Below are 16,325 nucleotides of genomic sequence, written 5' to 3'. Positions count from 1 at the left end.
AAATAGGGCTTATGATTGCACACATGACGGGTCGTAAGCCTTTACCTAAGAGTTTATGGACATCTTCACAACACATCAAATGTTGCAACAAATAATTCAACAAGTACTGAAACATATTTCTCCACTTTTCCACAACAGATTAGTTTTCTCATACTATGCTGTTTCTGTGGATGGTGACTGCGATGGGGCAAAATCACAAGCAGACTAAACTGGGATTAGCTTTGGTTACACCTCTGTCTTGAGAGCTGCATGAACATGGACTCACGATAAAACCCTCTCAAACAGACTAAGCTCCTCCTCAGTTTTTGCACAATAGTACGTTTCTATTGACTCTACACAGAATGCCTTGCACAAATGTACAGATTTACAATTGCTTAAACACAAAGTAGAATAGCTCTGCATTGCAAACACCTGAATAGTGGTCTCCTGCTGCATTGCAATGTGAAGACAGTCTACAACTAAAAGAAGATAACTATACACTCATCTGTCCCACGTGCAACTTTCAGAATGGGGAATGCAAAACTCCACATCCTTTATTTTCACTGTGTAACCTGACAGTGAAAAATTGCACAGCAGGTCTCTGGGTCCCCTGCTAAGGTTGCTCAGATCAGGCCCATCATGGGAAAAACACTCAGTCCTTCATCAGAGCCACCCTTACCAAACACCAAGACCTCCAGAAGTTCCAGAGCATCCTTGCCCACTACCCCCAGTAGCATCGGCAGCTGTTAGGAGTAGATCGACCAGTATATGATATTGAAGATCATGTATGCAATTGGGAAGATGACCCGCGAGTACTTGTCTATGGCATGCGTGTCAATCCAGATGCTACGATAGGCACGGCTGCCGCCGTTGCCACCAGCGCCAGCACCAACATGGGCATTCCGCTCGCTGTCCATTGCCAGCTGCACCAGGATACGCTCATGCTTCTCCCCATTGCGCTCCGGCGTGCCATAGTGGCTGGTCGTCATGGCATCCATCTCGCTGTAGGTGCTGCTCATCATTGCCTGACCCGAGTGAGTCACCACACACGTGCACTGCGGCTGCTGGGATAGGTAAGGGTCTTACTGCATGCCTACAGTGCTCACAAAAGAGTACTTAAGAGTAGAATTTAAGAGTGAAATGATCAGCTGCCAGGGAACATGTCCTCATTAAAAAAACATTAAAACAGTTGCTGTATTCAGAAATTCATTCATATTTATGCAATAACCATTCTACTGCATGACGGCTGTCTCTGCTAGCGACAATGGTTCCAAAACAAGTCACAGGGTAGGTTCAAATAAATTCAAATAAATTCTAATAAATACTATTTATAAAGTCCAAGCTATTCCCACAGATTTACAGTAAATTAACCATGTAAACCATCAACCATGTGGACCATGCACACTATGTGACTATAGAAGTGGCCTCCAAATATACACATCTCAGGCCTTATTTTAGTACCCTCTGAGGTGATGAGAGTTTCAAACAAATAATGCACCGCAATGTAGTTGGTCCCTGAGCCAGCTGGGGCCCCGTGGCCCTCAGCTCACCTGCTCTCTGAGGTTCCTCTCCTTGCGGTCATGCAAGGTGGACAGGTAGTTCACCGCCGCATACTCCAGGACGGAGAGGAAGACGAAGACGAAGCTGACCCACAGGTAGATGTCCACAGCCTTGATGTAGGACACGCGAGGCATGGAGGCGTTCACCCCGGTGATGATGGTTGACATGGTGAGAACGGTGGTGATGCCTGTGGAGACGGCAGCATCGCAAACGCTTGATAGATGCACAGCAAAGAGATAATGAAGCTGCGTGCCTCTATGCATTTATGCATTTATGCATAAGAGAGCTATCCAGAGTCTGAATCATCTGCTGTTTGTATCTAGTGTCTGTAGCTTTTGTCTCTCAACATACGGACTAAGTAGGTATCAATGCTAGTAAAGCAGAAAATGATAAATAGCCAATATGCACATACAACAACGCATTGATCAGAAAACGAACAAGAACTAAATAAATGTGCCATCATTTTCTTATCACCGCTCATCCTGCAATGAACTAATAGGGGCAAATGCTAGAAACAGGGAAAAATAAAATCATGAAAAGATTGAAATGTTTTAATATAAATTTCAAACACATGTCTGGGTGTTAAATTCTCCATCTTTTGCTGTTGAGATTTAATATTATGCAATTCTGAGTTTGGTCCATTTCTTGTGTATGGTCCATGATCTTGTGTATATATATATATATAGGCCTGTACAGTTCTGGGAGAGAGTCTTATGCACTTATGACAGAAAGCTTTATATGCAGAAAGAGGAAAGTGTGTGGAATGCAACGTGTGGCAGCCTGAAGCCTGCACTGCACAGAAGCATGATGCTCACATCCAGCCATTACTAAAATATCAAAGGAAAGCTTTTAGATAATGAAAGTCACGAAAAGTGCAGCACAGTGTCACAGCAGACGATGCGGTACAGAAGGTCCCACAAACCCAGCAACTCCTAGATCCTCCAGGACCAAAAGCGCAATATTGCAACTGCTTGTGGAGAACGGTGTGACTCACCGAGAGGGACCCTGGCGGGGACGGCGCGGCGGTCGATCCAGAAGGAGACCCAGGACAGCATGACCATGAGCGTGGCGGGGAAGTAGGTCTGCAGGAGGAAGAAGAAGATGTGTCGCCGCAGGGTGAAGTTGATGTAGAGACGGTTGTACCAGCCTGGAGGACAGCAAGCAGCCAAACAGAAATGTGCATTAACCAGTGTATAAAGTAAAAAAAAAGAAACATAACAAAATCACTTAAAATATGAAGTGACTGAGTTAAGTTAGTATTGTCCTGTATTAGGATTTAAACGATTGAAACTTAAGCAATGTGCATTAACCAGTGTATAAAGAGCACACCTTTAACCATCTGGAGCATGTTGATTTTTAGCAAATCGTAGAATATTATATAAAAATGAGGACAGTCTCACCGTGAAAAAGGCAAAGTACATATGTTAGTACATATTGGTAAAGGTTGAACTTCATAAGTACATAATAATCACAGATTAGAGGACTAAAGAGACTTGACCAAACACACAATTACATTTCCTATATAGACAATATTTACTGATGTGATGCATTTTATATATAATGATCTTGTGGGATGAATGTCAATGTCAATGACTTGCTCATTATTGTAAAGTCGCTAACTATCCAGGACAATTTGGTTAACTGTTTGAGCTGGTTAATTCTGATCTTGTTGTTTACCATAACACCTTCAACTCTACATAGCAGTCAGCTGTTGAGATTAGCATTTTTAGAGAAACCTTTTAAGACAAATTTAGCCTTCCACAGCATTCCGTCACAGCAGATACGATTAACTCCTTTCCTAGAGAAACTTTACGCTGCAGAGTTGCACCATATTTATTAATGATACTGTACTGCATGAGATGCTGCTGGTGACGTGTCACTGTGTTTTATAGACGGAGGAAACCAAACCTGTACTGCTGTAGAAGGCCAGTTTGGTGGTGGTGTGAAACTCCTGAATGAGGAACTGTGAGAGCGAGATCTTGTCGTCCGTCTTCAGTGAGTCGTTCCCTTTCTTCCAGTACAGCATCAGATCATCATCAGTGTAGGCATCTGTGGAGTGGCTCACAGTTGGTCAAAAACCTCAAAATTTAATTCTTCTTGAACAATTACAAATGGTTAACATTACGGTGTTAAATTGACAATACAATACATGCAAGCCTGTTTAATTACAGTAAATTGAGTATAGGTGTGTGAAATTTGAGTTTCACTCAGTTGTGGGTTTACAAAGACCTGACACTTTGGAAGAAAAGACAGCTCTGATTTGTTTGTTTTTTTCAAACTAATGACCATACTTTGGAAACATCACTGAAGTAGTTAGACCAATTAGTTAATTAGCAAGGTGCTTCATTAGTTGGTTGGTTTGGAGTAATGATGTATTAACTGATGTAATAACTAGTAGCTGGTGAGGATTTATCTGTGACTCACAGCTCTCGATCTCCAGTGAGCATGTCTGAGTATCAAGAGGGAAGTGGCTAAGGTCCATGTTACACATAGCTGTCACGGTGACCCTGAGAACATACACACACAGGCAGGCAGGCACACACACACACATTAGAAAACTGAGCTATGATTTTTTTTTTTTTCCCAATGGACCTCAGAAAAGAAAGTGAAAATGGCAAGCTCCCACCAGGACAAAAAACAGACACAGCTTTCTCTGACAGCTTTAACTCTTGTCAGGCGAAGGTGGTAAGAAATACATAATTTACTCCTACGCATATCTGTTGAATTTAGAAGCTCTTTAGCAAGCACTTTGTCATGCGTTAGAGTAGTACAACATGCGTCTCAGTGAACACAGTCCACCGCGGCTGTCCTTGCAGCTCATGAGTCCTCAGCACAGGCTAGATATATAAAAGCAAACATGTTTACTGTGAGCAGACAGGGCACACATATTGCATCATGTGCCAAAGATTCACCATCCAGCAATGAGGCAGCTTGGCATCTGGCCCAAACGCTCACTGGCATGGCTCCTCCTCCATATGCCCATAATCCGAGCTCAGAAGAGAAGCAGGATTAGGGGAGATGGCACTGCATTTCACCCTTCAATCCTTGCTTGTATGGCAGAGATTTCATTGATATGGGCTCTGCAGGGGTGCTTAGTGTAATGCTGTGTGTGTAATAAGGACTCAAATATTACTTACATTAAATGAGACAAGGCAGTCTCCTAAGGTCCCCATGAGCCCAGGGACAAACACAATGAGATTATGTGCTGATGTTAACCTATTCTTAAACAGATCTGAATATTTTTTAAAGCTTGTACTGTAGCAATTATGTTTAGTATTTTTATTGCAGCACCACCCATAATCTTGTTTTAAAGGTCTGCTCCGTGTAAGCAAATAAATGATTGCTACAGTGTGCATAGGATGTGATGAAAGTGCTTTTCTGTGTTGCCATATATAAAAACATCTGAGTAGTACAGTGAAATGCACAAGGAGGAAGGAAAGACATTTGTCACATTTGGCCTGAGATTAGCTAGTAGTTTTCATTCAGAATAGAGTACTGCCACACAGACACTGCACACTGTACATAATGCTAGTGCTAAAGTTCAGATTACAACACGTCTCTTTCGATGTCTAAATGTCTTAAGTTTCATTTGAGGCTTTAAGCAAGGGGGTTACTTGACAGTTTCACTTCAAAAAACAAACAAGCAAAAACAAAAATGAAAACAACAACAACAACAACAACAACAACAATGAAACCTCTGCTCTTCACTGCTCCCATTGTTCACTTAAAAGAGCCAGAATGACACATCACGAGTGTAGACAGATGATGGTAAAACTGCAGGAAAAACCATCTAGTGACTAAGGCAAGGGGGGTGTTTCACCTATGGCCCCAAAATCACTAAATCTGCCCCAAAGAAACACTGTACGCTTTTTATAATATATCATAGTTACTTGTGCATATTGAAAGACATTTCTAAAGAGCACCAATGTTGTTCGTAATGTTTTTTGCTTAGTAGTGTGTAACCACCACAAGGGGGCGCATTGAATCCACCGCCAACCCAAGCACTTGAAAAAAACATGCTTCTGTGTGAAAAAAAAGAGTGCTAGGATTATAGTCTCTGATTTCAGCACTCTGATCATTACTGACACACTTTCAAAGGGGGTTGGGATGCACATACCACCAGACAATGCCAGAATCCACAACAAAAGAAAGCCAGGCTTTAAAAAACACACTCCCTGTTCGTTTCCAGAAACATTATTCTGGCCAACAGCAGAACATTATTCCAGGCAGGTCTTGAACCAGTAGTCAGAGTGAAGTCCTGAGTGGTTTCTCAAGCAACTGTATTATTTGCTTAAAATAACTTTTGCTTCTGCTACCCCAACCAACCCCCCCCCCCCCCCTTAGTTTAGCTATGACTGACAATTTAACACAAGTGCCATACTTGAGTTCAGCGCAGGACTGGCACCTGCACTTTAGCATATCCTCAGCAGAGGGAGCACTTTCGAGTCCAGCTCACCTGACGCTGTACAGAACTTTCCCATCGGGGTAGACCCTGAGCATGACGTTGTCAGTGGTCGTATCATGGATGAAGGAGCGCTTGGAGTGGACGAAGAACATGTCGGGCACCCAGATCTTCTTCACCAGGCGGCTGTCAAAGGTCATGCTCTTGTTGGTGCTGCTGGGGAAAGAGAGCCGCTCGTCCTTCCAGTAGTGCCTCAGGTACAGGGTCATGGTGAAGTCCTGGGACACAACACCTGCCATTACACTACACCAGCTATCTGCTACCATAGCAACACCCACCATGCATCTAATCTTACTGGCCACAGGTATGCCTCACTGATTGAATTTCTTGTAGGCTAAACCTAAGACTGCAGCCTAACTGCTGGCAAGCAGAGTTTGTCAGCCATCCTCTACACTATTTATCATGGTCAGTTTCTCACAACAGGATCACTGCTGACTCAAATGAATCAGACAGGAAGACATTCACAGCGCAGCATTAACACTGCCATGATAGTGGAGTGGTTTTGGGAGTCAAGTTTGTACGACCGTGTCAGGCACAGCAGTGCTGCTGGGCGTTTTTACACGTTAGTGTCACTTCTGGGCTGAGAGTGGTTCATCACCACTTAAAAGTACTATGCCAGCAGTGCCCCTGAGATCTAAGTGCACACCTATCAGGCATTCTAATAACATGGTTTGTGATGGGTATCCAGGCTCATCATTTGATAGCATAATTTTGGCTGCCATGGAGAAGGGTGTAGGCAAGTATACCGAGACAGGTGATATTAATTGTTTAATATGAGCCTCCTTATTAACCTTTTGTTCTCCTGTACTAAATAAACAGGGCCCTGAGGGCAGTCAATGACCATGCTCTTTCTGACGTTCTCCTACACTGAGCCAGGGTCCTGCCCTGAATCATTATACCACCTGGGGCTGACCATAAAAGACTCAGCAAAGCTCTAAAATTCAATTTGCTGATAGCAAAAGTGCTATTCTTTCACTATTCTTAGAAGGGGACTCTCTCAATAAATAAATAAGGAAAGAGAGAGAATAGATTCTGTTACCATGTCCACTTCAGAAATGGTATCCAGGCTCTCCACTTGGACATCCACACCCACAGGTATAGCTGGGCCTGAAATGAATGGAAAAGTATGATTTCTGCAATTTATTACCATAAGAATAATAAAAAAAAAAAACCCTGAATGAAAGCATTCATTCCTTTTTAAATTACGCCAGTGATGTTTTTATGATCAAGTTTGTTTGTTTTAAAAAAATTCTCTCTCTAAAGTTATCACTTTTTCTCATTAAAAAAAGGTTTGCATATGTTAATATATCAAAACAGCATGCTTCAAGTCCAGAGTCCAGGTGGATGGATTCAGCAGAGGGGTGGATTTGGAAATCTCCATTATTTATGCAATTCTATTTGCCCTATGAGTTCTCAGCACATCTCTGGCGCACAGGGACGCAATTAGGTCACAGCGCTCCTGAGCAGCCATGCAGTGGCCATGATAAATCGCCCTGCTGAATGCCCAGTGGCTCCTGCCGTATGAACTGCGCAGGATGTTGTGTCATGGTGAATTAGGCTTATGGACTTCACTGCGAGGGTTTTTGCATGCCATCACACTCTTAATGCAGCTCTATTACGCTTGACTCTGTATTCCACAGAACACAAGGTGTGTTATCAGCAAAGGGCGAAACTCAGCAGAGGTGCCCTTCAGAAACACCAGCCTGATATCCGACAGGCAACACTCATCCGCACTGCTCTTCTGAGTTGAGGCGGGGCAGAGCAATATGGACGTAAGTGACTGAGGATTTTGATGCAAACATCAGTCACCATAATCCAGAACGGTATGAGAAGCGTCCCATAATCCCATGCTGCACACATTGCGCCTACCCCAGCAAATCCAAACAGTTTGAGTACAAAGAAAGGAAGTGCCATGCTTCTGTACAGAGGAGTCACACATTTGACAGTCAATGACACGAGTTCCTCCTAGTGAAATGTTAAAGTGCACTCAGTGGGGCAGAAGACATCGCACACCCAGATAGATCATGACAGTAAAAACTACAAACAGCAAAAGGGTGGAGGCGAACAGTTTCAAAGCACAATCCCAGCCGTGAATCGTTATATATTGCATCAGAGTAGCCACTGATGTGTATATGACTGGGGGGGGGGGGGGAAGACCTAAGATGCCACACTGGGAAACTGGTTATGACTAAAATGGTGGAAAATATAAGAGTAATATATAAGAGGGTTAAAAAAAAGAGCATTCTAATGATTAGTAGATTATACTGTATATCAGAGCACTACTATTTTACATGTTTTATAATCTAATTTTGAAAATTAAAACTGTAATTTGGGAGAGTTGACAAAGACATCCAAATACTCTTTATACGCATGCTACCTTTTTTAGTGGGATCTCCTCTAAAAGAATCTGAAGTGTATTTCATATTTTCTGTTCACACTGGTTTTCCTGTTTACACTCTGGACCTCCATATTTGCATCCTTCCAGCAATCCAGCTTTCGACATAAGGACCCTGAAGATTAGCGAGACACGTTTGTAAAGAACTGGGCTGCAATTGGCTGCCATTTGTCCATAGTTAATCACACCTGCCCTGCAGGCTGGAATCCTACCATTCAGGATAAAAACTGATGGGTTTTTTCATCACTGAACGCCCACTATGAGACTCGCTGTTTACCTAGCTGTGTCTGCCAAGTGTCTTTAGAATCTGAGCATTGTGTGTGAACACTAATGGTTACACTAACTGAGTCTGATATATTTGCCAGGATGGGTTAACATTCTAGGGAAACGAGTTGGAGTGTGTGACCAATGTATACATTTTTTTTTTTTTTAACCTTTTACAAAGCTGAATGCTTGTACTCCCAGTTGCAGCAGTATATACACTCGCCATCATTTCTAGCTGGGTACATTTGCACCAGGGCACTTGAGCAGGTAAAGTCTACAGCCATACCTGTCCTCATGCTTGGCTTGTGTTGGCCATCCTCTAGTCCTTCCTCAGTGCTCGGTTTCTAAACACATGCTGCTTTTGTTTACATATTTTTGATTGTTTTCTCTCTCCACTCAGCAGTTAACACCCACACCTAGCGCTACATCCACTCATGTCCCTGCCATGCCAACATAAATTATGTGCTAAAAATGGTGTCCCTCCCCAACAGTACATGCTCAGCAGTCGCCTTTCTCAACTTTATGCAAATGAGAAGTGAGTTTCACTGGGCGGCAGCCAATCAGCATCGCACGGTGCATTTTGTGATGTCAGGTCAAGCCACAAACTGAAACTGGTAATGTGACAAAATGGAGGAGTGGATTATCATTGATGTTTCAGGTTTTCTTGTAATTTTCAGGACTTTGTATGGATACACAGATAAAATTAAAAAATTGGGCATGGATGAAGGTGTTTGAAATGATGGTGTCTGAAGATGTCTGTGCGCCTGGAATTTGTTAAAAAAAAATTTTTAAATCTCTAATTTCATGTTCCCAGAATTTAAAAAGAAATTTAACATATGATGTTAAAACTGGATGGTTAACTGGATAGTTGACCAGGTATGTTTGTGTCATAGGATTTGACATCTCTCCACACACTTCCTGTGGATAGGTGAACTTTTAAAAATTATTTTACCAGTTTTCTCCTAGTGTTAGTAGTCTCCAATACCCCCAGTGGCTAGCTAACTCTGCCCCATCACACAGCATCACCATGTGGGAGGGTGAAGGCTAGCATGCGCTTCCTCCACTACACCTGTAGCCAGCCACTGTATCTATTTACGAACTGCTGTCAGTGTAGCATCACCCGGTGGTTCAACACACCTGCTTGTGTTTTCGTGACGCACCTCCAAAATAGCCAGCAGGAGGTGAGACAAGCATGTAAATGTACGGCAATAATGCATTGGTGACTTTTACACAGCTGTGTATCTCTCACGCATCAACTGCCAAGGGTAAGCGCTGCAGTGCTCTACCTCCTCAGTGCTATTCGCCCGTCAGACAGGTTGCCGGATGATGAAGCCAGGACTCCAGACCTACCTCCGAATCCAGGCCTCATAGTGAAGTCGTGGTTCTCTATTCTTAGGAGCTGCTCTGACTTGGTAACCGAGGACTTTGTGATGTCAGGACTCCTCTTCAGAACGGGACTTCAGGACAGAGGTTGTAATGCACAAATAAAAACCAAACAGTAATGCAGAATCAAATCCAAACTGCAGCAGCAACTATAACCAACAACAAAACCCCATTGACCATTTAATATCCTTTTTTCACTTGCTTAGAATGAGAAGTATGTAAATCTACACCCAGTAAATTTGGGCCTTTGAGTAAGAGGTAATGAGGTATTTAATTACCTTCCAGATTTGTGGCCTCCCCCGTCTGTTCTCGTTGTGTCTCTTCGGGATCTGGAAGGAGTCCATCATTAGATCACTGCAACTAAGCTAAGAAGAACAGTTTCTCAGAATCTCCCAGTAATTTTGAGATTACTTGACATTATTATTATTATTATTATTATTATTTTGTTTTGCTTTTTTTGTTTTGTTTTCTACCAAATTTGTGCAAAGGGTCTGTTTTGTCCCATTACTGTAAGTGGACCTGACAGTCTGTTACACTGAAAGCCTGGACTAAAGCCTCCTCTCTCTCTCTCTATGGTAGCAGGCAGATCCATTATTTCTAGCTGACTTAGCTCAGCCCATGCGATTCTCTGGAGGCATGTGACATTCTGCCATTTTACTTTATTTCATTGTTTTTTGACATATTAATCCCTTTCGCTATAAATATTCCTTAATCTGGAATTTTGATATGACCCTCCATACAGATACACTGAAATAAATAAAATGTAATCCTTTCTTCACTTTCAACATTATGGGGATGGATCTGCAGTAACGTAAATGAGGTAATCCGATACTTGTAGTACTTGTATTACCTTTCAGTCCAACCTTTCATGTTTCAGTGGTTTATTGGTCTTTTACATCACACATGCAGTGTCCTGAATTGCTTTTTGATTATCCAGGCTGGTGTACAGAGTTCATTTTATGCTAATATTGTGTGTGTACTGTGCATTTCATTAACAAGTTCCCAGTTTCTGTACAAACTCTGAACACATGCGTGCTGTGCACTTTCATTCGAAAGTTTTGATCTGCTCAAAGTGGACTGTATGAACCAACCTTGTATCTACAAGCATCATTTGTTCTTTAAACTTAAAAAACTTAAAATATCTGGAGTTAATTGAACAGTCTGTTAACTTTCTATTTGAAATTTAATTAAAGATTTTAGGTTTACCAGTTTACCTGCTTGTTTGAGTTAAACATGCAATCATTTTTTCAATCAGTAAAACAAGTATCAGTCTCATAAGAAATATAAGAAATAAAATGACACCCACAATTAATGTTTATCTGTGGAATAAAAATCCATTACCCTTTAAAGGTCATAGTTGATTAAAGATAATTGGAGTTTCTATTTTACTTTATGCTATACAATTTATGGGTGAGACCTATAACCTTTTGTGATATTTTTCTTCCACCAAAAACCAAAGTATGTTGAACAAAAATGTCATCTAAACATGACAGTGGTATTATGCAAAAATAGAATATGGTCATCTTGACTGCTTTAGTCACTGGTTCCTGGCACTAGACCAATTTGCTGTCCACAAACTTGTGTTATGTCTGAATATGTTGATATCTATTCTCAGTGGCAGTGGAGTGCATGCGGGCTTGTGCTGTCACGAAAAAGCCTGCATTTCCTACATCACTGTTATAAATATGCATAGCTAGGAAAGGACACTGAGCACTCTAAGAGCAAAATGCTTGGTCACATATAATTTGATATATCACTGACCTCATCTATATTCTGTGACCTCATCTGTATTCATCTGTGACATAAGGATAAGGTAGGAACCAAACATAAATATAAACTACTCACTTCTAACACTTGTGTGCCTAAAATTGCAAAACACCAAACAATGCAGACCAGAATTGTTTCTTCTAAAGCAACAAAGGAAGTCCCTGAAATATATTATTGTTCAGAAACATCTTTGAAAGTGGTACATAATGAAGCTAAAACTTATTCCCAGACATTTGTTGCAAACAAAAAGATGACCAAACACCACTAAGACCTGGTAGATGAAAGCAGTGATAAAATGTTTTTCAGTTAAATTAAATCAAAATTGTAGTCTCACCAGATTTGGCAATTCTGTAAATAAACTGAAGCATTACACCCCGCACAGAATTTTGTGGACTGTGTTAGAGTTTTGACATGCATATCTCTTGGGATGGTAGTATATGAAGGTTTTTGTTTTTTTTCCCCCCTTTTACATTCTAGAGTTGTATTTACCCCAGCACATCATGGCCAAAGCCACATGTGGAAATAAAGAGTGACAACAAGAGAGGTCCTCTGCAGACCACGAGACGTGATCCAGAGTGACAGACACGCACACAGCTGCATACCAAGGGCACCAAAGAATTTAAACCAGTGCCACCTAGCAATGTAACCAGTTGCACATGTAATAATGCCTGACAGAGGGATATTTGTGCGCGCGTGTGTATTTGTGGGCAATATGTGTGGGTTGCCAACAAGAAATAAGGCGTATAATGTGTTACTAAAAAAGCTGATATTTATCCAACACCATAACCTTAGCATAGCTCAACAGATCAACTGGGACTAGTAAGTTGTCCATTTTACTAGTAAAATTTCTCAGTTTAGGCAGCTTTGACACATACGCATCTTTTTAACAGACCCCAGAATGCTGTGCTTCTTACTATGATCTCCTTTACATCATAGAAGCAGCCCTAAAAAGTGGACAAGTTATTAACAGCTGTATATCAGAGCATAACAGTCTCTTAGAAGTGGTATACTGTAGTATGACAGGCCCTTGAACACTCTCTCAGCTCTCTGTCATGTGGATTGCTCCTTAACATCCTCTACAGCATTAAGAATCATTCCAACATGGGTATAGATGATATTCATGGCAGTGTTCAGCAAAACCTAGAAAGTATTCAGAGAATCCCAGAATTCTGGCACAAGCTGTGGTAAATGTGTCAGGTACCTCTTAGCTGAAGACTATGGGTTCAAATCCTTGGTACACTAATGAAGGAAAGTGAAATGGCAGACCTGTAGATTATAGCTTCTCTTGCCCATCACATGATTTCTCATACTGCCTAATGAATTTTATTAGTAAAACACAGTGTGATAGGAAGACAATGTGGCATCAAATATGTATGATTGTCTAATAGAAGTTTGGCACCAGGTAGAACCATTCCAGGGTTTACTTTGTAACTTAGACAATATCTAAAACCTCGGAATTGATTAACCTCATGAAATGCCATTTTTTATAGAATGACAAAATTAAAAACAGTAAGAAAAAGAACTATAACCAGCTGACTTGATTAGAAATCCACAATAAGAAATAACAAATAACCCTTACAAACTCACAAAAAACAAAGAAGGAACCCAAAGAATGTATTGCAATCGACAACTTGATTCAGAGTGCACAAGCTAAATACCACCCTTATCTTTCCACTTTGGGCTGAGTGAAGTCCAAAGAAGATGAACACTGAAAACCATGAGGTACATTAGCTGTCAAGCGTGGGGACTGTGCTCTTTCAAGATAAATTAATCTTATACGAAAGAGCAATGAGGTAGAACAACAGTATTATTTTTTTGTCTTATGTATTATTTTTTTGTCCACTTCCTACCTCTCAAGGTCAGAGTGGTCACCCTTAAACGTTTTGTGGGGGCGGGGGGGGGGGGGGGGGTCCCTTAAATTATTTGTTAGTGCTAATCTAGCCATCAGGACATTTTATTGGTTTTAGGTTTCGCGGGGGAAGGGGCTAAACCATTTCAGGTTTCGGCTTTTATCTGCGCTCGCCACATCAACAAATCAAAGGCAGTCAAAGCAATAAACTGGACTATGTCAGCTACTGCCGCAGAGCTTTTTGTGATGTGTGAGATTTGATTAGTTGTGCATGAGACTGTGAGATCAGAGCAAACTGCATGAGCCTCATAGCCAATGTGTGAGACCCGAGAGGTCTACTCTTGTCACATGACACTATTACCAGCTGGGGATGGCAGAGTTTAATTAGCATGTGCTTCCTCAGATACATCCATAATTTCATATATCATGTTTCATATTTCACAGTCTCTGAAGAGAATGCTAATTACTCACACGATATCTGTGACACTGCAGACTCTTGACTGTCTAGGACCTTGTACAGTGGTGGGTAAGCAAGAACCCCTGGCATCTTCACAAGAGCACGCTTAACTGTTGTCTCATAGAACCCTGAGGCTAGGGTGGGCGTGTGACACAGCTGGCATTCAAACCAGAATCCTGACTGAATTTTTCACCTCCGCACTGCAAGTTATTTTTATATATGAAAAAAAGATTATGCCTGAAAGTTCTTCTACCTTCCTTTTCAAACTTTCTGTACCACTTCATTTAACACACTGTGATGTTTAGGCCCATGGAGGTTCAAAGCATTTCCATTTCAGCTTCTCAGTGTCTGTATAATTGAGGTTTCCTCAGTACTTAAAATTTAGCAAATGATACATCTGCAGGTTCTGATCCTTCTGCAGATTACAGACAGCATATTTAAGAGAACTCAGTTGCAGTCAGCCAGTAAAATAAATCAGTAACATAAATCAAATTAGAAATTAACTCGTGGAATTACAGTTATATAATCAGAGAAAGTGGGGCATTTGATATCCAGGCTCCAGATCACACACCATCGTCCTTGCGTTGAGATAACCAATGGATTCCACTTCAAGCAGTATATACAGCACTGAAGTCTAAAGTAGTGAAGAAATTATTGGAGGAAATTTGAGTAAATTGTTTGAGGAAATTATTTGGGAAAATAAATCTGTCTGGATAGACACAACAAAGTCACTGAACAAAAAAAACCCCAATAAATAATACAAAAGTCTTCAATAAAGATAGTACTACGAATTTTGAAGGCAATGTGCATTACAATATACAGTGACATTGTGCGGCTGCCAGCACTGGTTTATGACTTCAGATCATAGACTTTCACTTACACGTTATTCTAATTTGATTTGGTCCGGTTTATAGACGGAAGAAGAAAACTACATACCAAAATAAGTAAAAGTCACATTTAAGGCAAAAAGCGGAAAAGACTACATTCACACCAGACCTAATGGTTTAGATGTAGCGGACACTGCACCCCGTTATAATAGAGAGTAATAAAAAATGTACATAAAGATCTCACAACTATGGGTATACGGGTTTTGCACATTTTCCTTCATTTCACAGCTATTTGGCTGAGTGATTTCGCTGCCATCTGAGGAGCCTTCACAATGCGCGTAAAAGCGCTCTGGGAGATGGAGTGAGACAACTGTTAAGTGTCTCGTTTTTGCTTGTTCGATTGATTCTATCTATCTATCTATCTATCTATCTATATTTATTTATGTTTTTCACTTTAGATATATATTTATTGTTAGATTTATGGCTACTGATATAGACCATATGGGTGTTTTCTGTTCGCAACGCGTCCATGCATCTTGTGATATGTAAACGCGGAACAGTGCTGGATAAATTAGGTCAACACATTGCACCATGTCTGACTGGTAACACTTCTTCTCTCTCTGACTCACTCACTAATCAGTGCCGTGGTCATGTGAACCTTCGCCTTCAGGTATCACTCCACAGCCTGCTTAATACGCACAGAGGGTCTATCTTAAACTTAAACTTAAAGCGACTGTCCCATAGGGCATAGAAATATGTGGACTCGACGCAGTGCTAGCGTACCTGACTTGGCTGTAGGTCTGAAGCATCTGTCCCCTGGGCCGAGATGAACTGCCACACGCGCCGAGGAACCACACGCAGAACAAGACGAGGACATCCGCGTGCATGGTGCCCACATCAACCTGCAGGGATTAACTGTCCAAAAGTCCAACTGTACTACTAATGAACTCGCACGCCACTTCAGACTTCACGGTTCCCCGACATAATGCCAAGGAGCCGCCGATCAGTGCACTATTCCAAACACAAGCACGTTAATTCACACGCACGTAGAGAGAGTTCAGTGGTGTTTGATCTCTACACAGTGGAAGCTATTTCGGCTAAACCTATAAATCCGAACGTCAGACGGTGATGGCGGCATGAACTGTCCTCAAAAAAAGCGGATATTGTGGCGTGGTCTCTCCTCTCTGAGGCGTGAAGTGGATGCGTTTACGCAAGTTACAAGGTGAGATGCGTCGTACGGACGTTTGTCGTCACCGGCGGACCCCTGTCATCTTTCTTTAGCATAACGTTACGCAGTATTACGCTACTGCCCATCAGATAAGTTTTTACTCTTCAACCCCAATTGATTTAGAGTACTTTGAAATAGACTGTGAAGCTATGTA

The 16,325-nt window shown here is 41.5% G+C and overlaps 1 protein-coding gene across 1 annotated transcript; it reads right to left on the bottom strand.

Moving 5' to 3' along the window:
• Positions 1–7: 7 nt before the first annotated feature.
• Positions 8–16,133, bottom strand: gabrr1 (gamma-aminobutyric acid type A receptor subunit rho1). Its single transcript, XM_027029929.2, has 10 exons — positions 15,727–16,133; positions 10,322–10,372; positions 10,011–10,117; positions 7,041–7,108; positions 5,996–6,219; positions 3,964–4,046; positions 3,448–3,588; positions 2,534–2,686; positions 1,530–1,726; positions 8–1,040 (listed from the first exon to the last, which is right to left on the bottom strand). Exons 1-10 carry the CDS (start codon positions 15,828–15,830, stop codon positions 726–728), a joined length of 1,443 nt encoding a protein of 480 aa, XP_026885730.2. The 5' UTR covers positions 15,831–16,133; the 3' UTR covers positions 8–725.
• Positions 16,134–16,325: the final 192 nt, after the last annotated feature.

The sequence above is a fragment of the Electrophorus electricus genome, chromosome 8 (genome assembly GCF_013358815.1).
Source record: "Electrophorus electricus isolate fEleEle1 chromosome 8, fEleEle1.pri, whole genome shotgun sequence".
In the NCBI taxonomy this organism is placed as follows: Eukaryota; Metazoa; Chordata; class Actinopteri; order Gymnotiformes; family Gymnotidae; genus Electrophorus; species Electrophorus electricus.
The sequence above is the reverse complement of the archived record's forward strand: the minus strand, read 5'-3'. Positions and strand labels throughout refer to the sequence as shown.

What these genes read in the sequence shown, in the direction of transcription:
- gabrr1 (XM_027029929.2), bottom strand. Translation starts at nt 15,830, where the DNA reads ATGCACGCGGATGTCCTCGTCTTGTTCTGCGTGTGGTTCCTCGGCGCG. An exon ending in CTCACTGGAGATCGAGAGCT is followed by an intron (nt 3,589 to 3,963) that starts GTGAGTCACAGA and finishes GCCACTCCACAG; the next exon opens with ATGCCTACACTGATGATGAT. An exon ending in GGCCTTCTACAGCAGTACAG is followed by an intron (nt 2,687 to 3,447) that starts GTTTGGTTTCCT and finishes GCTGTCCTCCAG; the next exon opens with GCTGGTACAACCGTCTCTAC.